This window comes from Belonocnema kinseyi, chromosome 8 (assembly GCF_010883055.1).
Source record: "Belonocnema kinseyi isolate 2016_QV_RU_SX_M_011 chromosome 8, B_treatae_v1, whole genome shotgun sequence".
NCBI classification, from domain to species: domain Eukaryota; kingdom Metazoa; phylum Arthropoda; class Insecta; order Hymenoptera; family Cynipidae; genus Belonocnema; species Belonocnema kinseyi.
This window is the reverse complement of record NC_046664.1, coordinates 41,748,518-41,771,326: the sequence shown is the minus strand read 5'-3', so window position 1 is coordinate 41,771,326 and position 22,809 is coordinate 41,748,518. Positions and strand designations below refer to the sequence as shown.

At 24.0% G+C, this 22,809-nt stretch overlaps 2 protein-coding genes across 4 annotated transcripts in view; one reads left to right on the top strand and one right to left on the bottom strand.

The window, feature by feature from the left end:
• Nucleotides 1-11,504, top strand: part of LOC117178113 (high affinity cationic amino acid transporter 1) — a 59,876-nt gene extending 48,372 nt beyond the window's left edge. For 2 of the 3 annotated variants that reach the window (XM_033369366.1, XM_033369365.1), the window contains exons 5-10: nt 1,442-1,679; nt 3,896-3,998; nt 6,499-6,659; nt 6,887-7,053; nt 10,717-10,825; nt 10,910-11,504. In XM_033369366.1, the coding sequence (XP_033225257.1) occupies nt 1,442-1,679; nt 3,896-3,998; nt 6,499-6,659; nt 6,887-7,053; nt 10,717-10,825; nt 10,910-11,031 (900 nt within the window). In that variant the 3' untranslated portion in view covers nt 11,032-11,504. The remainder of the gene's footprint in view (nt 1-1,441; nt 1,680-3,895; nt 3,999-6,498; nt 6,660-6,886; nt 7,054-10,716; nt 10,826-10,909) is intronic. The other variant, XM_033369364.1, reaches the window with a different exon arrangement.
• A 1,809-nt stretch (nt 11,505-13,313) lies between these two features.
• The window catches only part of LOC117178458 (tectonin beta-propeller repeat-containing protein), a 54,370-nt gene continuing 44,874 nt past the window's right edge, over nt 13,314-22,809 (bottom strand). Inside the window, exons 18-22 of the mRNA XM_033369885.1 lie at nt 22,467-22,487; nt 18,253-18,388; nt 17,198-17,389; nt 14,153-14,310; nt 13,314-14,026 (exon numbers count right to left, since the gene is read on the bottom strand). Of these exons, the coding sequence (XP_033225776.1) occupies nt 13,976-14,026; nt 14,153-14,310; nt 17,198-17,389; nt 18,253-18,388; nt 22,467-22,487 (558 nt within the window). The 3' untranslated portion in view covers nt 13,314-13,975. The remainder of the gene's footprint in view (nt 14,027-14,152; nt 14,311-17,197; nt 17,390-18,252; nt 18,389-22,466; nt 22,488-22,809) is intronic.

Genomic DNA, 22,809 nt, shown 5'->3' with positions numbered 1-22,809 from the left:
AAAATTGAAAGGGGAATTCATGTAAATTGTTGGGTATTGTCACTGAGGTGGACACAGAAAAATTGTAAAAGCTTGTAAAAGTATACAATGGAGACAATAAATACATAAATACTTTTTGTTTGTTCGTAATCTTAAAGCATCTACATTTTGTATCAAATGTTTTTAAATCTACTTCAAACTTCTAAATATTTTTTTGAAATATTAGAATTTTTCCTAATTTTTTAAATTCTGGCATAATTACAAAAATTGTTTTAAAATGTTCCGGATTCGTTTTTAAAATTTTTTAGAAATATTCTTTCAAAATTATTTTTAAAATAAAAAATAATTATAAAGCTTCTTTGAAGCTAGTGAAAAGTTTTTGCATTCTATTGAAATCTTTCAAAATTTGTAAAAAGCTTTTTTTCGGAATCTTCCGAAATCTACACACACACAAATGTTTAAAATCCTTACAAGTTTCCAATTAATTTTTTATCATTTTAAAATATTTGTGAAATGTATGCGATTGTTTCTTTCGAAAATCTGGTTATCTTGCAAAATTAAAAAATTTGACTTTAAGATGATCTTAATTCTTTTTCGAAATGTTGGCAAATCATTTTAAAATTTATTGAAATACTTCAATTTTGTCTGAAAATTAATTTAAAAAAATAAAAAATCATTTAAAACTTTCTTAGGAACCTTAAAAACATTTTGAAGTATTCTCTTGAAACCGTTCAAATTTCTTTAAAATTTGTTTAAATCTTTACAAGTTTAAACTTATTTTTTAATTATTCCACAACTTTTTAATATCTCAAAAACTTACTGGAATTTTTTTTCTTAAATTTTGTGATCTTCCAGAATTATTTTTGGAAATTTTAAAAAAACCACCTGAAACAGTCTTTTTTTGTTCAAAATTCTCTTCAGATCAATGTTTTTAAAGTAGAAAATAACAGAATTTTTTTTCTTACCTTTAGTAAGATGTTAAAAACAAAATTATTTCCCAATATTAAAAATTCAATTACAGTGCAGAAAATAAAATTATTTCTATAGCGTACGATAGAGATTTTTGTTGAAATTATAGAAGAGTAGACGCATCATTTACAAAGTTTCAGGGTGGAAAAAGTAAAAGCTCAGTTGTCATTCTCATAATTTTAATATTATCTATTATTATTTATTATTATATTATTCATTTTTTAAGTAAAGGTGAAATTATTTTTACATTATCATAATATGCATTTGTAAATAATGTCCTAAATCACTTTGAATCGTTAAAAACCAAATTTCGAAAAATTGGTCCTTATCATTGTCATTCTCATATCTTTAATTTTTCTTATCTTGAAAATGTACTGATTCATTTAATTAGCAGAAGTATTGTTGATCTGAAATGATAAAAACCCTTAGTTTCTACAAACTTTTTCCATCTTGTGGATATTTAATTTTCAATAAAATAAGTTTATTTTTTCAGGATGTAAATGCACCATTTCCATACGCATTTGAACAAATAGGTTGGATAACAATCAAGTGGATTGTAAACATTGGAGCAGTTTTTGCTTTATTTACCAGTCTTCTCGGAGCCATGTTTCCTCTTCCAAGAGTTCTTTATGCAATGGGAAGTGATGGTGTTATTTTCAAATTCCTCGCCAAAATCCATTCAAAAACTATGACTCCTGTAATTGGAACTATAGTTTCTGGCCTCTTAACTGGTGAGAATTTTTTGCACATATTACAATGCAATAAACAATAATAAAAACGAAAAAAGAAAATATAGACCTTATTTTACACTTTTGGAATTGCTTAAAAAATATAAACCAATTTTTATATACCAACAAAATTATTGTTATAAAGGGATACTTAAAAATGTATCAATTCAAAAATTGTTTAAGATTAACAAAACTTGATTTGAAAGAGTTTTAAAATGAATAATTTGAAAATTAATAATAAATCATTTTAATTTAGTCAAATTGATGCAAATTCAAAATAATTGAATTGAAAACAATTCCACAAATTAAAAAATTAAAGCGAATAAAAAAAGTTAAACAATTCAAAAGAATCCAAAGAATTAACCAAAATCGAATTGAATAAAATGCAGTGTATTGAAAAGAATTCAAAGAATTAAAAAAGATTCACGATGCTTGAAACGAATTCAAGTAATTAACCAAAATTGATACGAATTTATAAGAGTGAATTCAAGTGAATTCAATAGAATTCAAACTAACAGTAATAGTGAAAAAATATATAGATCTAATTTTTCTCTGTCAGCATTACGTAAGGATAATTTTCAAAGATTTTTATATAATTTTTTCCAATATTCTTTGAAGCAAGTTCCCTTCCTGACAATAAGTTTATTATTTTTGAAAATAAGACCGATTTTTTCAATAGGGAAAAATTAATATTAGAAAGGGATATTTAAAATTATTTTAATTCAAAAATTAATTGTGGAAAATTAACCAACTTTGATTTGAAAGAATTTAAAAATAAATCATTTTAAATTTCGTACTTTTTGGAATGAGGAATATTCTATAAATGAAGTGTTTAAATTTGAATAACCTAATGCTGATATTAAACTACTTGTAATTGAAAACATTAAAAAATGCGGTTTCAAATGATTAGAAACATTCCAAATTGTAATTGAGTCGTGTCCAATTTAAAAAGTATAAAGTAGAAGATTTCAAAAGAATTCAAGTGAATTTAAAGGAGTCCAAAGAATAAAAATAAATATATGTGAATTGAAGTAAATTAAACAAATAAAACCAAGATGCTTCAAAATAAACCAAATGACTAACATAAATTGATACAAATTTTAAAAAGTTTAAAAGAATCGACAAAATTCAGATAAATACTAGTCAATTGAAAAAATTAAAATATTCCAAAGAATTATACAAAATTGAATTAAATCCAGCAGAATTGGTGTAAATTCAGGATAATTAAAAGGGATTCAAAAGAATGCAAGTGTATAGAAAATAATTCCATGAATTCAAGTGAATTGAAAAGATTCCGATGAATTAAAAAAATGTATGTGAATGCAAAAAATCTAAATAATTTAAAAGAAACCAAAGAATTAATCAAAACTGAATTAAATTCATTTAAATTAATACGAATTCTAAAGAATTTATTATAACTGAATAATTTCAAATTTAGAAAGTATAAAGTAAAGAATACTTAACATTTTTAATTTTAATTCGGGGTTAAGATACTTGAAATTCTAAAATTTAATAATTTTAACATTTGAAGTTTTGTATAGTTAAAAAATCGCTTTTAATTTAAAGTCGCAATAGATATCTAAAAATGAAAATATTAGAAATTAAATAATTTTAAATAGAAAGCTTTTCAAAATATTGTAAAATTTGGAATTGCAAATATTTAAAATGTAAGACTTTCAAAATAAAACTTTCCAAATTTAAACGAAATCTGCATAATTAAAATGAATAAAGTTTTTCAACCATACATACCAATAGCATTTGAAAATATACACAATTTGAATGAAACCATCACAAAAATAAAAAATTGTATAATTTTAACTTTGATCCTAAATTAAACTGTTTCAAAATACAACATTTTGAAATGAAACATTAATTATAATTGCGAATAATTAAAAATTTAAGCCACTTGAGAAATTTTGAAGTATAAAAAGAAACAACTTTTGTGGTTGATTCTTACAAATATGAACTTAAATCAATTAGAAAGGACAATTTCGCAAAATTCTAAAATGATAATATAAAATAATTTCAGCTGCTAACATTCAAAAATAAATTTTAAATTTACATTGTACAAATTTAGGCCATTCTTAATTTATTTATAAAGCTCTGATATATTTAAAATTAAAAAAAACTTGCTATGGCTTTTAAAAAAAGGCAAAGTTCCCTCAATAAAAAATAATAATTTCAATAATAATATATTTAATTTTCAAAATTGTTTTCAGGTCTGATGACTCTTATTTTCAATCTTCATCAATTGATCGATATGATGTCGATAGGAACTTTGCTCGCATACACGATAGTATCCATTTCTGTGTTAATATTAAGGTAACTGCGAATTTTAATCATATCTGTTAATATTTAAATAAAAAAAAACCATTAGCATCAATGCAATCTCAGTAAGTAACATTTGTAGTTAATTAAGTCAAAATGCACTTTTAAATGTCAATCAATAAATAATTCTTCTTCGCCTTCAATAGATAAGAAAACCTTCGAATGCGGATACTCTTTCAATTTCTATAGAAATACATACATTTAACGATGAGAAAAATTTGTTTTTATCATTGCTGTGAGCAAAATAATTTCCAATTATCACTTGTATTGAAATCAATAGGAAACCATTTAAATTCCCAGGATTTCCAGTCGAAATATATTGCATGTTCAATCAAATAAATGAATTTTCAACCAAAAATATTTTCTACAAAAAGAGATGAATTTTCAATCCAAAAAGAAAGATTTTCAATAATTAAAATTAATTTTTAACCAAACATTTGCATAAGAATCAAATAGTTAAAGTTTCTAGAAAAAGAGAAGAGTTTTCAACAATATAGTTGAACTTTTAACCAAATAGTTGAATTTTCAACTACAATGATGCATTTTCAGTCAAATGGTAGAATTTTCAAACTAAAGATATTAAAATTCCATAAAAAAACAGTTGAATTTTCAACTAAAACGATGAATCTTCAACAATAAGAAAAGATAATTTTTTAAAGAGTAATTTACCTTTAAACCAAGTTATTAATTTTTCAACCATAAAATATTTTCATTTGAAATGAAAAATAATTTAGTTAAACCAAAAAGATGAATTTTCAAGAAAATAGTAGTTAAACCTCAACCAAAAGAGAATTATTTTCAACCAAGTGAAAATTAATTATTTTCAAAAAATATGAATCTCCATCAAAATACATGCATTTTTAACCAAATATTTAAATGATCAACAAGAAAAGATCATTTTTTAAATCAAAAATATAAATTTTAACAAACAATGGAAGAGTCGCATTTTTAGTACAAAATAATTCATTCACAGCAAAAAAAAAAAGAAGGATTTTAAGCAAATTAGTTCAATTTTCAACAAAAGAGATGAATCTTTAACGATTTTTTTCACCAAAAATCTCACTTCTTAACCAAATTTCCAACAAAATAATTAAATTTTTAACCAATCAGTCGAATTTTCTACCAAATAACTTGAATTTTAAACAAAAACTACAATAGTAGACTTTTCAACCAAAAATATTTTGAGTTTCATATTAGGTTCTAGAAATTTAATTTGCATTTAATCAAAAAAAAAAGAGAAAAAGAGAAAAATGAGTCAAAGTAGGCGTCGCACAGTGGTCCAGTAAAGCTCGAGGTCGTAATTTTTTGTCGATTTTAAAGTTTAAAAAATTATGCTCTGAATAAAATTCTGCATCAATCACTCGAGGCCGAATTTCAATTATCATTTTGTGTTAAACTTTATGTTATTAAACAATTTTAAACAAATCAGATATTCCTATGTATTATATGTTATCATTCGCAGCAATTATTTGTGAAAAATAATAATTTCCTTTATAAATACACAAATACAAGGCAATTCTTTATATTATTTATTAATAACAATTTTAATTGCTGCCTTGAAATAAAATTTCTCAGCTAGATAATATATCACAGGTGTTCGCAGAAGCTAGAAATATTGGTTTCTGTAAAAATACACAAATATAATGCAATTGTTCATATATTTTGTTAATAGCAATGATTAATATGCCTAACAAAATTTCTAATGTAAAATAACATTGTGGTTTATTCAAACTTATTTTTTTCTTGAAGAAAAAATATTTAATCCTATAAAAGTTCTATAAATGTAAATTTGCTTACACGAAGATAAAAAATAATAAATTAGAAAATCTGATTTTTTCGAATTGTTTGATAACATAAAAGTTAACGCAAAATGAAAATTTAAATTCGACCTCCAGGGATTGATGCGGAAGTTTATCCAGAGTATTTTTTTAAACTGTAAAATCGATAATAAAATGACGACTTGTCTGGCAACATCCATTACTGGACCACTGTGCGCCTAGTGACTACAAGAAAGGGTTTCGTAGCCTATTAAGACTTTATTAGTGCCTTAATAGAATCTTAAAAAATAAATTTGAAACAAAATTTTATTTTTATTTCCAAGACCAAAATTCTAAAACAAATTCTTTAAACATTAAAAAAATGGTGGCAATAAAAATAGTTACAAACAAAATTTACAAACAAGCCAAAATTTTCAACAAAAAATATATCAAAACAAAAATTTCAAAAATTATTTTTAAAAAAACGTTAATAAAGTCTTTCAAACCTCCCTTTTCCATACTTACCTTGACCAGGAAATTTCGTCAAGTCAATTCTTGTGTTGAACTTTATAGGATTCTGTCTATTTTTCTTTTCTACATTTCTATAATATTTTAAATATTGGAAATAATGCAGGATCCTATATTGTATACAGTTTGGGTTTCACTTGGGATCTTTACTAGGCTTTTTAATTTGTGGTTATTTGATACATATATTTATTGTCAATATCAAATTTTAGGTATCAGAAGGACGAATATAGTATAAAAGTGAGAAGCGATTTTACCTCTGATGATATTCAAACACCGCTGCAGTTTTTTGGAAAAATTTTCAACTTCCAAAATAAAAAAGAGCCTTCCACATTTTCGGGTGGAGTGGCGAAGTGGGGAATTCTTTTATATAGTAAGTAATTTGAAATATTTACCCACTGCAAATTTTACATTAATTTAAATTTTAGGAGTAATGTTTAAAATTATATTTAAAAAAAAAATTATCTTTTAAAAAAAAAATTATCTTTGAAAAAAGCAAAATCTGAAAAATATATTTGAAAGTTACAAGAATCACTTTTTCATTTATAATTTTGTATTTTTGTATCTTTATCTGAAATACCACTAATAAAATTATTTCAGGTATTATAGTGTTCATCGCTGGCACGATATTCAATCAGAAAAGTGTCGAAATAATTAATGGAAACTTTATCCTGTCTGTGATATTAGCTGTACTTGTCTTAATATTGATACTCACAGTCGCTGCTATTGGCAGACAACCAGTTCAACAAGTTGAACTTTCATTTAAGGTTCGTCCTTTAATTAATTCTAACTTTGGCAAATGTAAAAAAAATTAATTTGAACGAGGTACATAAGAATTTCACAAAGAAGGAATTCGAGCGAACTGAAAAGAATCCAGAGAAGTAAAATCAGTAGAATTGATGCAAGCTTAAAAACATTCAAGAAAATTCAAAAGAATTCGAGTAAAGTATAAAAATCGAAATAATTCAAAATAATCTAAAGAATTAATCCAAATTGATGCCAGTTCAGAATAATTCAAGTGAATTATTTAAAAAAATCCAAAGATCTCAAATAAATTCAATTAATTAAAGATAGTTCAAAAGAATCCGTAGATTTAACCGGAATTGTAATAAATTCAGTTTAATAGAAATTGCCAAGAATTCAAATTAATTTGAAAGAATCCAACGAATTCAAAAAAACTTCAAGAATATGGAAAAGTATAAAAAGTATTAAATCCAAATGAATTGAATAAATTAAAAAATACCAAAATTTAAGTAAATTACGTAGAATTACTGTAAAAGAATTCAAAACAATTCAATTAAATCATAAATATTAAACAAATTCAAAAGAATCAAAAGAATTAACTGAAAATTAATCAAATTCAGTACAATTGATACGATTTGAGAAAAATTGAAATTAATTGAGATTAATACAACATTTATTTGAAACCAAGATGCTTTGAAAGAATCCAAAGAATTAATAAAGAATCGAATTCATTATAGTGAATTTAATAAATATGTCTAAAGACTCCAAAGAATTCAAAAAACTTCCAAATTCTTCGGAAGAATGCAAAGCGAAGACAAAAATTCAATTAAATCCAATAAAATTGTTGCGAATTCAGAAGAGTTAAAGTTAAAGGATTAGAAAGGTTACAGTTAAATATTATAATCCAAAGAATGAAAAAAAATCAACAAAATTTAGAAGAATTCAAGTAAAAAAGCATACAAAAATTAAATAAATTCAAATGAAAAAAAATAAAATCATTAATTAAAATTTAATTCAATCCCGTAGAATTTATGCAAATGAATTTAAAACAATTAAAGTGAATTAAAAAAAATAAAAAAATTTTAATGAATTCTTATGAATGAAAAAAAAACTTAAGAATCCAAAGAATCTACAGAAATTGAATTAGATTCAGTAGAATTGATGCGAATTCAAGTGAATTAAAAAATTTTAATGATTCAAAACAATACAAAGAGTTATCCGAAATTATATTAAGTTCTGTATAATTTATATAAATTCTGTATAATTTATATAAATTCCAAAGAATTTAACTTAATTGAAAGTAAGCGTAAGAATTTAAAAAAAATCAAGAAGCTTCAGAAAAATTCGAGAAATAAATCAATGCGAGTTCAGAATAATTCAAGTAAATTAAAAGGAATACAAAAAATTCAAATAAATTCTAGTGAATCGAAAAAAAAAAATCGAAAGAAATCAAAGAATTAGTCGAAAATGAATTATATTCAGTTGAATTGATACGAATTCAGAAGATCCCAAAAGAATTCTAAAGATTCCACAGAGTTGAAACAAATTCAAAATGCGTGGAAGGAATCCAAAGATCTAATCAAAATTGATGCGAATTCAGAGAATTCCAGTGGATTAAAAAGATGCAAAAAAATTAAAATAAATTCTTATGAATTAAACAAATTAAGAATCTAAAGAATTAACACAAATTAAATTAGATTCAGTAGAATTGATGCGAATTCATATGAATTAAAAAGAATAAAAAAATTCAAGGGAATTAAACAAACTTAAAGAACTAACCGAAATTCAAGATGCTTGAAATGAATGCAAAAATCTAACCAAAGTTTATGTAAATGCAGAAGAATTCAAGTAAATTTAAAAAATCCAAAGAATTAACCAAAATTAAAGAGAATTTTAAAAAAATGAAAGTAAATTAAAAATCAATATTAATTCAAAAGAATCCAAAGAATTAACCGAAACGGAATTAAATTCAGTAGAATTGATGCGAATTCAGAAGATCTAAAAAGAATTTAAAAGATTCCACAGAATTGAAACAAATTCAGGATGCTTCAAAGGAATCCTAAAATTTAACCAAAATTGATACGAATTCAGAGAATTAAATCCAAATAAATCCTAGTGAATCTCAAAAAAATTAATCGCAATTGTATTAGATTTAGGAGAATTTATGAGAATTCGGAAGATTTAAAAAGAATTCAAAATTTTTTTTCAAATAAATCAAAAATATAAAAATTTTAAAATAAATTCTAATGAATTTAAAAAATTCAGAATCTAAAGAATTAACAGAAGATTAACTAAATTCAGTAGAATTGGTGTGAATTAAAAAGAATTCACATGAATTAAAACGAATAAAAAAATCCAAGTGAATTAAAAAAATTAACCGAAATTCAAGATGCTTAAAAGGCATGCAGAGATCCATCCAAAATTGATGTAAATGCAGAAGAATTCAAGTAAAGTAAAAAGAATCTAAAGAATTAACCAAAATTAAAGAGAATTTAACACAATTCAAGTAAATTAAAAAACCGATATTAATTCAAAAGAATCCAAAGAATTAACCGAAACGGAATTAAATTCAGTAGAATTGATGTACATTCCGAAGAATTAAAATTAATTCACAATAATCAAAAGATTAAGAGAAATGAAAGTGAATTAAAAAATAAAAATAATCTAAAGAATACCCAAAATTATAAAAATTCAGCAGAATTCAAAAGAAATGAAAAGATTCCAAAGAATTGAAATAATTCAAGATGCTTCAAAATAATCCCAAGAAACTGAATTGAAAATAATTCAAGCGAATGAAAAAGCAGAATAATTCAAAATAATCTAAAGAATTAACAAAAATTGTTGCCAGTTAAGAAGAATTCAAGTGAATTATTAAAAATAATCCAAAAGATTCAAATGATACAAAAAAAATTCAAAGGAATAAAAAAAACGTATTAATTTCCAAGAATCTGAAGAACGAGCAATCTTAAATCGAATTTAAAACAATTCAAGCGGATAAAAAATCAAAATAATTGAGAAGAATCCTAAGAATTGACCAAATTAATTCAGATTGAAAACAATTAATTGGCATTAAAATACTAAAAATAATCCAAACAATTAAGGGAAATTAAATTAAATTCCTTAAAATGCATACGAATTCCAAAGCATTCAAATGAGTTTAATATAATTCAAAGAATTAAAAAATTCAAGTTGCTTAAAAAATCCAAAGATTTAATAAAAATTGATGGGAATTCAGAAGAATTTAAGTGAATTGAAAACAAATCGAAAGAACTAAAAAATTCATGTGAATTAAAAAAATCGATATAATTCGAAACATCAAAATATTTAACAAAAAATGAATTAATTTCAGTAGGATTTATGCGAATTAAGAATTCCAGTAAACATATGGAATCCTGAAAAATTAAAGTAAATTTAAAAATTAAATAAATTCACAAAAGTCCAAAAAATTTAGAAGCGGATGTAAACCCAAATTCCCTGGTGGTCAATCCCTCAAATTGTAAAACAAAAACTACCTTAATAAATACAAATTGTCCAGACTCACCGAATTTCGGTGAACCTAGATGCCTTTTCCTACTCTCCTGGGATCACCGAAAATATTTTTTCTACGCTCACTGAATTTCGGAGAACCTAGACAGGGTTTAATCAATTATATGAACTGAAGTACTTAAAATAATAAAAATTTTCAGGTACCATTGGTGCCTTTTATCCCCTGCCTCAGTGTACTTATCAACCTCTATTTGATGCTTCAGTTAGATGTAAATACGTGGATAAGATTTGTCGCGTGGATGTTCATAGGCAAGTAGATTACAATTATTTTTAATCATTCTCTAATAAACTGCGAAATCAAATTCCAGAAATAATATAAATTTTTTACCACAGGTTTGTGCATTTACTTCTTCTATGGAATTACACACAGCACGCAGAGTCAAAAAGACAAAGTCGAATCTGACAGGCTTTCGCAAAAATACACCGAGAAATTGAGGGAAGTGACCAAGTGTTGAAATTCTCAAGCCACTGTGTTTTTAAATTTAGTGAATACAAATATTAAGCCGCAGACTAGCGATTGAGGATCTAAACCTCCTTTGTTAAATTTCACTTGTACAAATCGTGATCTAATTTTATTTCTAATAACAATCAGAAACTTGAAAAGTTTCTTGCTACCCCAAAAACCTCATTAGAATCGTACGATTTTCATTTCTGAAAATTAAAATCATCAATAAATTTAAAAAAATACAATTTCAAGCGACAAAGGAAATTTAAGAAGTTGATCTTCTTGAAAAAATGTTTCAGTTTTATAATTGAAATTCTTAACAGTTTCGAGGAAATATTTGTAAATAAGGCCGACATTATGTAAAAACTCCGTCCTTTGATGATAAAATAATTATACATGAATTTTAGTTGAGAATGGATGGTGACATTTCCTCAACGATAATCATAATTTATACATATTTAAATTTTATATCGATGATTTATATAGTGTATATTTTTTAAATACGCGATTTGCAATCGACTAGTTATTTAAAAAATTAAATATTTAATTATTTTTAATTAATCAATTCGCTTTAAGATTGCTCGTTCTTGAGATTCTTTGAAATTACTTCGTTTTTTTTTAATTCCTCTGAATTTTCTGGATTGTTTTTAATTCATTTGAATTCTTTTGAATTCAATTCATTTTCGGTAAATTCTGTGTATTATTTTGAATGTTTCGTTTGTTCAATTCAATAGAATTCTTTCGAATCCTTGGATTCTTTTTAATTCTCTTAAATTCTTCTGAATTCACATCCAATTTTGTTATATCTTTGAATTCTTTTGAAGTATCTTGAATTATTTCAACTATTTGAAATTTTTCATTTCTTTTAATTCTCCTGAATTCGTATAATTTTGGTTATTCTTTTGATTCTTTGATTTATTTCGACTTTTTTTTTAATTCACTTGATTTTTTTAATTCTTCAGATTATTTTCTATTAAATTGAAATATTCTGAATACGCATAAATTCTGCTGAATTTAAATTAATTTTTGTTAATTCTTTTGATTATTTTGAATTTCGATTTTTTCAATAATTCACTTGACTTTTTTTAAATTCTTATGATTATTTTAAATTCACTCAAATTCTTCTGAATACGGATCAATTCTATTGAATTAAAAATATTTTTTAATGCTTTTGATTTTGTTTAATTATCTATATTTTTTTATTTCACTTGAATGTTTTGGATTATTTTCAATTTACTTGAATTATTCTGAATTCGCATCAATTGCACTGAATTTAATTAATTCTTGGTAAATTATTTGGATTCTTTCAAACCAATTTCTTCAATTTACTATTGTGTTGGTGAATTAAAAAAATTCTATTTAATTCACTTGAAGACTTCTGAATTCGCATCAGTTTTGGTTAAATCTTTTGATGTTTTAAGCCTCTTATATTTTAAAAAAATAATTTGTATTATTTTTAACTCATTTGAATACTTTGGAATTATTATCTTTCTAATGATTTTAATTCAATATTTTCGATTTTTATACTTTATTTTGAATTCTTTTAATTTTTTAATTGCCGATAAATTGGTTTAAAATTTGAATTAATTTTTGTCAATTCCTTCGATTCTTTTGAATTATTTTTTACATTCGCTTGAATTGTTTTGAATTCGCTTTAATTGTTGCGAATTCTTTAGATTCTTTGAAATTACTTCGATTTTTTTAATTTCTTCGAATTTTTTCGCATCATTTGAATTATTTGAATTATTTTTAATAATTCACTTGAATTATTCTGAACTAGCAACAATTTTTGTTAATACTTTAGATTATTTTGAATTATTTCGATTTTTATACTTTATTTTGGATACTTCTGAGTTTTTAATTGTCGTTGAATTGGTTTCAATTCGAATTATTTTTTGTCATTTCCTTCGATTCTTTTGAATTGTTTTTTTTTTCATTTGCTTGAATTCTTTTCTTTTTAATTCGTATCAATTCTACTGAATTTAATTAAGTTTCCTCGGATTCTTTTTAATTCTCTTGAATTCTTCTGATTTCGCAGAAAAAAATAAAATATATATTATGATATTTCCTCAAGGATACACATAATTTATACATATTTAAAATTTATATCGATAATTTATATAGTGTATATTTTTTAAATACGCAATGTGCAATTGACTATTTATTTAAAAAACTAAATATTTAATTATTTTTAATCGTTTATTTATGTAAAACGGTAAAACTAGATTATAAGATTGAAAGTTCATATAGTTTATTATAGAATAAAAGCGTAATTATTTAAAAACTTGTATTTCTTAAATTAATATTTGCTACAAATTGTAATTATAACGAGAACAAGTATTCTGTAAAATGTTAAACTATTTTCTAAGGTAATATATAAGAAGAATACATTTTGTACCTACTTTCTCACTTTATCAGCCATTTTTTACACAGATAAGTTGGAATGAAACCGTTTCGTAAATGTAATTCTTAAAAATATAAGTATAAAATAAATACTGAAACAGAATCTGCTGTTCTCGACAGTCATAAAAATAAACGCAGTCTTTTTTACTTCAACACGAATCAGTAGAAAGAATATGCAATTCCTGCAAATAAAATATTTAATCCAAATACATAAGCTCCAAAGGTTAAAAAAAACACAATATTCAATCATAAAGCAGAACTATGTCTTTAGAAATTTTGTTTTTGAAATTCATGAGCAAACTTCTTTCTACAGAATAAGACACTGACTAGAATATCGCAGTTATCGGCGAAGCGGACAAACATTATGCAATACATAATACATTTTTCGTATCGGTAATATTTTTTTGAAAATTTCTTGAAATGCTATTTACATTCTGTATACAATCTCTGCAAAGGCAAGCCCTTGTCCATATTTTATGCAATTTTCATATAATAATGTGGCTGAGAGTATTTTGACACATTTAAGCAGAAAAAAAAGATCCGAAAGATACCTATTTCAATTTGTGACTAAGGCCTCCAACGCTTATGTGCTGCCAATTTGCCTAAAGAGATATAATTCACGATTAAAAAAGTGTTTCTTTAATTAAATTCGATATTAAAGAATTAATATTATAATTTAAAGTTTCATTTCAAAACCGTAATTTCAAGTTGTAATTTATGTGACTCACCCCTATACCAGTCGACCATCCAGTACCAGCCGGGTTTTCTTCGTTGATTCCAATCCTTCGACAGACTATTCCTGCCCCTGAAATTGCCCAAACTTGTCCTGGTTCTTTGGAAACGGAGACGTAACGAAATCCTTGTTTGGCATTCAGGACTGATAAATCTAGATAAATTTGAAAAATATTACTTTTCATTTTTAGGAACTTTTGTGTCAGAATTTTTGCTCGCCAAATTCCTCGTTATTTTTTATGAATATATCTTTGGTTATTAATGATTAATTAATAAATAGTAATTACAAATAAATATTTTTAATAACTTGTTATGACACTTAAATTATAGTTGCACATGTTTATAATATACTTTATAAAATATTCACTTAGTATTCACATAAATAATTTTTATAATAGCGTTTTTTATTAACGATTTAAGAATTAGTAAATCATTAATCGCTAAAACTAAAGAAATTAAAATCTAATTTGGTTGTTCCAAATCTTAAACTTTTTCAAATTTTTCTATGAATGTATAATCTTAACAAATTGCAAAATTTTTCTTTAAAAGCTTTTATATTCTTTTTAACCTTTCTCTCAGAATTCATTTTTCGAAATAAAAAATCATTTCAAATCCACATTTTATTTCAAGTTCTTTGAAACCTTTTCTAATTTTAATCCTCAACAAAAAAATATTATTTTTTAATCAATTGCCTTTTTAACCAATAAAGGTGAAATGTGTAACAAAAGAAGTGAATTTTTGTACAAAATAGTTAAATTTTTTTGATCGAAAATATTAATTTTCTACAAAAAAAGTTAAGTTTAAATCAAATAGTTGAATTTTTTACCAAAAGTTGAATTTTCAACGAAATAGTAGCTTTTTCAATCACTAAGATGAATTTCCAAAAAAAAAAGATATTTAACCAAACAGTTGATTTTTCAATAAAAAAATATGCATTTAAAACAAAAATAATTTTCAACCAAGTAATTGAATTTTCTGTCTAAAAGATGAATTTTCAACCAAAAATATAAATTTTCTACTTAAAAGGACAATTTAAAAGAACATGAATTTTCAACTAAAAAATATTTATTTTCAACTAAAAATGGAATAGCTAAATTATCAATAAAAAATTGCAATCGAAAATAAAAACAGATTTTTAATAAAACAGTTAAATTTGTAACCAAACAGAGGAATATAAGAAAAATGAATTTTTAACAAATTACAGTTAAATTTAACCAAAAAAGACGATTTTAAATCAAAAAATTACATTTTCAACCAAAAAGGTGACATTTTTAACCAAAACATTAATTTTCTACCAAAAAAGACTTTCTAAACAAAAAATATTTTTCAGTGAAAAAATTAATTTTCAACTAAAAAGACACACAGATTTTCAACAAAATAGTAAAATTTTCAAACAGAGATGAAAGTACATCCAAAGAAATGATTTTTTAAGGTCAAATTTGTACCAAGAGAATAATTTTAGAAAATCTTTTAAAATAAAAAAGTCTCAGATCTGTTTCAACATTTTTAGAAATTTAAAAAATTTTTTAAGAAGTTTCTTTGAAAATTAATTTTTCAAAATAAAAAATAATTTCGCCAGGAACCTTAAACAAAAATTTGAAATACTTTCATAATTCTTCAGAATCTTCAAATTTTTTTCAAAAACTTGTACTTCGTTAAAAAAAATTTTCAAATTTTTTATTATTTTTAAATCTTTTTAACACTTCTAAGCCTTCTAAACATCTTTTTAAATGATTCGAATTTTTGCTACCATTTTTTTTTAATTCTACAAAAACGTTTAAATGATCTGAATAATTTTCAAAATGATTTTATATTTTTCCTACATTTTTTTTTAAATTCTGCATTATTAAAAATATATTTTGAACTGGTTTTTAAATATTTTCTTAGAATTAATTTTTTAAATTTAAAAATCATTCTAAATTATTCCAGAAATCTTATTTTTTTATTCATTTAAAACCTATCGAAATCCTTTAAAAGCTTCTTTTATAATCTTGCGAAATTAAAAATGTTGCTTTAAAATCTTCTAGATTCTTTTTAGAAATTTGTAAAAATCTACATTTTGTTTGAAATGTTATAAAATGTTCTCCAGTTTTTAATTAATTTCAAACTTTTTCAAAAGTTCTATATCTTCAAATATCTTTTTAAATAATTTAGTTTTACTTTTTTTTAATTCTATGAAAATGGAAAAATTGCTTAAAAATCTTCCAGATTCTTTTTCGACGTAGTTTGAAATCTTCATATCTTACAATTAATCATTCAAAATAAAACCTAAATCTTTTTTTATTTTCTCAAAAATCTTATTGTCGATATCTGTAATTTTGCTGTCCGATTACAACTTTTAAGAAAGGGATCAAAATTGAAATTTATTTTTTTGTTATCGTAATTAATAAAAAAAAAAACACATTTTCCCAAACTTTAAAATGTATTTTCTAGCTCGTATTCGTATTTCCAGTTAATTCTTGGTTTTCCTGTTTAGTAGACACTTGGATATATCAATGAAAATCCCGAAACCAAAGTGTTTGAACCGAAAATAGTCATGTTACCAAATTATAGTGAGATCCAAAATTTGTATACCTTAAATTCACATAAAACCCTCTGATCAGAAAAATGATTTAAATCCAGCTAAATTCCAGGGCTTAACAAATTTGTCTTCAAAATAATATCATTTATGCAGTAAAGGACCCCACAATTTGAAACCCACTAATTACAAATGTAAAAAAATGTAAAAAAGTTAGTCAAATTAGGTGACATGCGCCTACAAAAGGGGATTTTATATCCAATTAGGCCGTTCAAATCTCGTATCGAATCTTGTTTCAAATCTTGATTCAAGTCTCGCCTCGTCTCGAATCTCGTATTGAATCTTGTCTATAATCTCGCTTTGTCTCGAATTTTGTCTCAAATCTCGCCTCGTCTCGAATATTATTTTGAGTCTCCTCTCGAATCTTGAATCGTCTCGAACCTCGTCTCGAGTCACGTGAAAAAAATACATCGGACGGAGAGCCGAGCAAGTAATATTTTAAAAAATGTTTAAAAAATCTTACCGATATGAATTGGATCGTTTGGCATGGCAGGTAAAGTTTGCCAGTGCGTGCCCTCTGGAAAAACTTTCGCTTGGATTTCCCGACGAACTGATAACCTGCCGTTGGTGTCCAAAGCCCAGACGGCATTTGATCCAACAGAAATCTGTTTTATATGCGCACCTGCGGGTGGTTCTACATTTTGCCATGCGTCGCCTGAAATAATTAGACAAAAACATAATTTGTGAAAATAACAGAATTGTCACTCAAGACTCAGATAAAAATTTCCGACTTTTCCCGGGGTTCAAACCGCTTTTCTGGTTATTTAAAATTTTTAGTTTAAACCCTCAAAAAAAAACAATTTATTATCTTAAGTAGCCTTCAATTTAAAATTCTTGAACTATGAAATTTTCACTGAAAATGCATAATAACGCTTAAATTCATATTTTTTTCAATCTAAATTTCAGTAATTTTATTCTAAAGTTATTCGTTTTTTATTGTGGCGAAATGGTTATAATAGGATTATTAATATGCTATAATTTATAATTTTGCAACCCTGAATAATTTAAGTTTATAACCAAACAATTTTGAATTATTAAGGCTTTCAATTTGGTATAAATTTTCAAACTCCTAAATGGTTCTATTTGACAATCTTGAAAATTTAATTTTATTAAATATTGAAAGCATTATCATACTTTACATTTCTCAGAAATAAAGATCAAAATTACAAAAAGTCAAATTTCTTACTTTTCAATCGATTTTTTATAATTATAGAATATTGAAGATTGCAAAACTTAAAATTAGGAAAATATTAAATCTTCTAATTTGATATGAAATTGCACAAACCCTAAAGGGTTTAATTTCAAAATCTTAAAGCATATGATAAGTTTTTCTACTACAATTACAATATGTAACCAGGAGTCAAAGAAATTCCCGTTCAGGAAATAAATTCCGGCCATTTTGTGGATGAATGGCCACCATAAATAAATATCTACAGTTTGATAATAAATACAAACATTTGTAAGAAAAGGTATGATTTCGTGACAGGAATTTTTCTATTTCCACAACTTTTTATTTACCTGTAGGTTTAGAACTGTTTATGCCAAATCTCCAGTAACAAGAGCCGTTCTTCGCAACAGCCCAAACTTGACCATGGGGTCCACAGGAAATGCCGATTAGAGCTTGATCACTTGGTATATGTTCCCATGAAACACCCTAAAAAATAATAATTGAAAAATCCGATACTACAGGTGTTAAATTAATTTATAATCCTATTTAAGAAAACAGGTGAAACGAAATTATCGAAAATTTTGCCCTCATTGCGGTTGTTTACGAATTTTTTGCACCATCAATTTAGTAAATCAAAAATTCCAAATTAGTAATTTTATTTAGCAATACAATATTTTATTTTATTAAAAAAAAATGTTTTTTATTTTTTCAGGATTTAAAAAATTTTTAGGAAAACTTTGAATTTTTCAAGAGATATTTCAAAGTTTTCGATATTTTAAAGATTTAAAGATAATACATTTTTCTCTTAAGATCCCAGTAAAAAGTTATATTGGTTCTTTTTTTATTTAAATTAATTTAAATAACATATTTATAAAGATTTTCAAAAGTTTCAAATGATTTCATAAATTTTCGGAAATGAATGTAAAATTTTTTAAAACATTTTTTAATTTTGAAAAATCACACAATTATAGAAAAAAAATGCAATAAGTTTAAGAGACATTTAGATGTTTTTAAAAGGTACGAAAATAATGTTTAAATTAAAAAGATTTTAACAAATTTAAAACAAAATGTAGATTTTTGAAGATTTCGAACAAAAAACTAAGAAGTTTTGAAAAGTTTCAAGAGAATATGAAATTTCTCTAAAAATTTGGGGGAAAATTTTAAACGATTTTTTATTTAACAAAATTTATTTTAAAAGAATTTTAAAAAAGATATAAAAACATTCCCAGAAGTTTTCAAAATTGTAAAAACAGAATCTTAAATATTTTAAGGCATTTTTTTCATTTTGAGGATTTTTTTCAAAATTTCAAGAAAAATTCGAATTATTTTAAAAGATAAAATTACAAGAATAATAAAAAATTTGAAAACATTTCGTAAGCCCCAAAATAAATTGTAGAACTTTGAAGATTTAAAAAAAAATTTAGAAGTTCTTTTAAAATCAACATTTTACTTTTTAACTTTTTAAGAAATATTTCCGAAAATTTAAAAAATATTTTCAATTTTTTTCGAAGTTTCAAAAATCCTAAATATCTTTTAAAGTGACATAAAAATGTCCTAAACTTTTGAAAAATCCGGTGAACAAAATTCTGAACAATTTTTTAGATAGCTTTTAGAGCTTGTCTGAAATTTTCAAAAATCTTTATGCATTTTCTCGAGATAGACAGGTAATTGATATAATATATTATAAACAAATGTATAATATATTAAAAACAAAGAAACCTACAAAATAAGCAGTTCTAATCATTTTTTTCCCATCAAGCATTATTTATTCCTTCAAACTATAATTATGTCTAATAGTTTTTTTCTTGACTGAAAAATCTTTCTTGATTGATATTTAACTTTTTTGATTGAAGATTCAACTACTTCGTAAAAATTTAAACTAATTTCTTAAAAATTTACTTGAATGGTACAAAATTCATAACTTTAGTTGAAAAATCATCTTTTTTGGTAAAAAGAAATTCATCTTCTTGGTACAAAATTCATGTATTGGTTAAAAATTAAACTTTTTGGTTGATAATTGACTTTTTTGTTGAAAATCCATACTTTATCATTAAAGAAGTAAACTGTATTATAGAAAATTCTTTTATTTTGGAAAATACTTCACCTTTTTTGTTGAAAATACAACTAGTTAAAAATTAGCCTTCTTTGGTTGAAGGTTAAACTATTTTGTTGAAAATTTATCATTTTTGCATCAATTCTACTGTATTTCATTAAAAATAAAAATCTTTTTGTATTAAAATATTAAATATTACATTTTTCGTTGACAATTTGTTTTATTTATTTTTTTTTTTTTTGAAAATTCAATTATTTGGTTGAAGATGGACTTTTTGGTGAAATTTGGATATGATATATCTGAAAATTAAAAAAATCTTTTTGAATTTTCTCAAGAATCTTAGGAAAATTATATTTATATAACCCTTAAAACAAATAAACCAAAAAATGGATAGATATCTCGAAAAGCTCGCAATCATGTTATGTTGAAAAACTGATTGACATTTTACTATGTAAATTGTTTTACATGTTCATTATGAAATTTTGAAAATTAAATCTACAAATTAAAATACATGTTGAAATGCTTTCCCAGGAACATTAGAATTTTTTCAACAGAATTTTATAATAAAATCATTAAGTTTCGAAAAACACTTTAAATTTCTAACAATTTTAAGTTGTGATAATTTTTTCATCGAAAATTAGCATTTTTAAGCAGAAATCATTAACACGCCTAAAGGAAGGGTCGTAATTTTTTAATAATTTTAGATTACCTTAGAGTTTTACACAAAAATTTAGTATTTTGAAACAAAAATAATAAATGAATGAAAATTCATGATAAACTGAACAAGATTTTCTATTTTCTAACAGTTTAAGTTTATAATCACGATTTTCACAGGAAATCGATAATTTAAAAATAATAATATTTTATTGAAGATTTACAACTATCAACAGTTTTAGGTCATGTTTTATGTTGGTATTTTACAAAGAAATTATTTGTTTGGCTTATCTTTTTGATTTCAAAATTCATTCCTTTTGGGTTAAATTTCATCCTTTTTTGTTGTAAATGTAATCATTTGATTGGGAAAAAAATCTATTTTGCTTGGCGATTAAACTATTTTGTTGAAAATTCATCTTTATTAGTTTAATTCAATTGTTTTTATTTAAAATTTAAATCTTTTTTATTAGAAATATGAAATATAACATTTGTTGTGGAAAAAATCATCTTTTTTGCTTTAAAATTCAATTACTTGATTAAAAGTCGAAACACTATGTTAAGAATTCATTTTCTTATGGAACATTAATCAGTTTAGTTGCAAATTATTCTTTCTGATTGAAAATTCAACTGTTTTTTTTTTTTTAATATCGTCTTTATGACTTGAAAATTCAACTAATTCGGCAGAAAATTCATATTTTCGGGTTGAAAATAAACAAAAAAGTTAATTTAACATTCAAATTCTTTGTTGTTAATTCATATTATCAAAATGAAAGAATTAAACTGTTGTTGAGGAAAATGCACCTTCTTTACTTAAAGATTCAACAAATTGGTTGAAATTTTTTCTTTATTGACTGAAAATTCTTGCATGGTTGAAAATTCAACTACTCGTATTTTGTTAAAAACGTATTTTCCTTGGTTAAATTCAACTGTTTTTGATTAGAATTAAAATTTCTTTTAGCTAAAATATCAACTATTACATTTTTCGTTCAGAATTCGTATTTTTTGGTTGCAAAATTCAAGTATTTAGTTGACTGAAGCATAGTTGGCTGTATAAGTTTAGTATAGTATAAGTTTAGTTGGCTGAACTATTTTGTTAAAAATCAGTATTTTTATTTGAAAATTTATTTTTATTGGTTGAAAATTCATTATTTGTTTAATTCGTCTCGTTTAGTAGAACATTCATGTTTTTTAATGGAACATTAATCTTCTCTGTTTAACTACTTTGTTAAAAATTCATGCATATTGTTGAAAATTCGTTTTTCGATTTTGGTATAAAGTAAATGTTCCGGATGAAAAAATCATGCTTTTCGGGAAAATTCGTCTTTTTTTGGTTGGAGATTCACTTCTTTTATTGGAAACTTAGCTATTTTATTAAAAAATAGTAGTTTTAGTTAAAAATTAATATTTTTTAGTAAAAAATAGTTTTATTAACTGAAAAATTTAAATATTCGATTTTTGGTTGAAAAATTCGATATCTTTTTTAATGGAAAATTCAATTATTTGACTAAGAATTCATGTTTTTTTTTGTAGACAATTCGTCTTTTTTGTAGAAAATTAATCAGTTTTTTTTCGGATTCAACTGTTTTGTTGAAAATTCGATTACTTGCTTGAAAGTTAAACCATTTTCATAAACATTAATTTTTTTCCATTGAAGATTCATTATTTTAAATATCAATTTTGATCAATTATCATAAATATTGTCTTTGCTTTCCTTTTCTGTTATTTTAGATACTAGATACTATAAAATACAAAATTTTTTTATTGTTACTCATTTTATATTTTCATTAAAAAATTGCGCGAAAGAGAAAATAATATTCGCGCTCATGCGTGTTTAGGTTCTAGTCGTAATTAAATTACCAGTGGGCGGGATTCGGAAAATTCGGAATTCACCAAAATAGTTAAAGTTTCAACAAGAATAGTTAAATTTTCAGTCAGAAAAATTCATTGTCAGCCAAAGCGAAAAAGAATTTTCAACCAGAAAGATCAATTTTCAATTTAAATGATGAATCTTCAGCCAAAAAATTAATTTTCTACCAAGAAGATTAATTTATATTAAAAAACAGGAAATTCCAACTAAAGTACATCATTTTTTAAGAAAAAATTTAATAGTTAAATTTTCAGTTAAAAATGGATATTCAACCATAGAGATGAATTTTCAACTAAAATTATTAAATATTCAATTAGAATAGTTACATTTTCA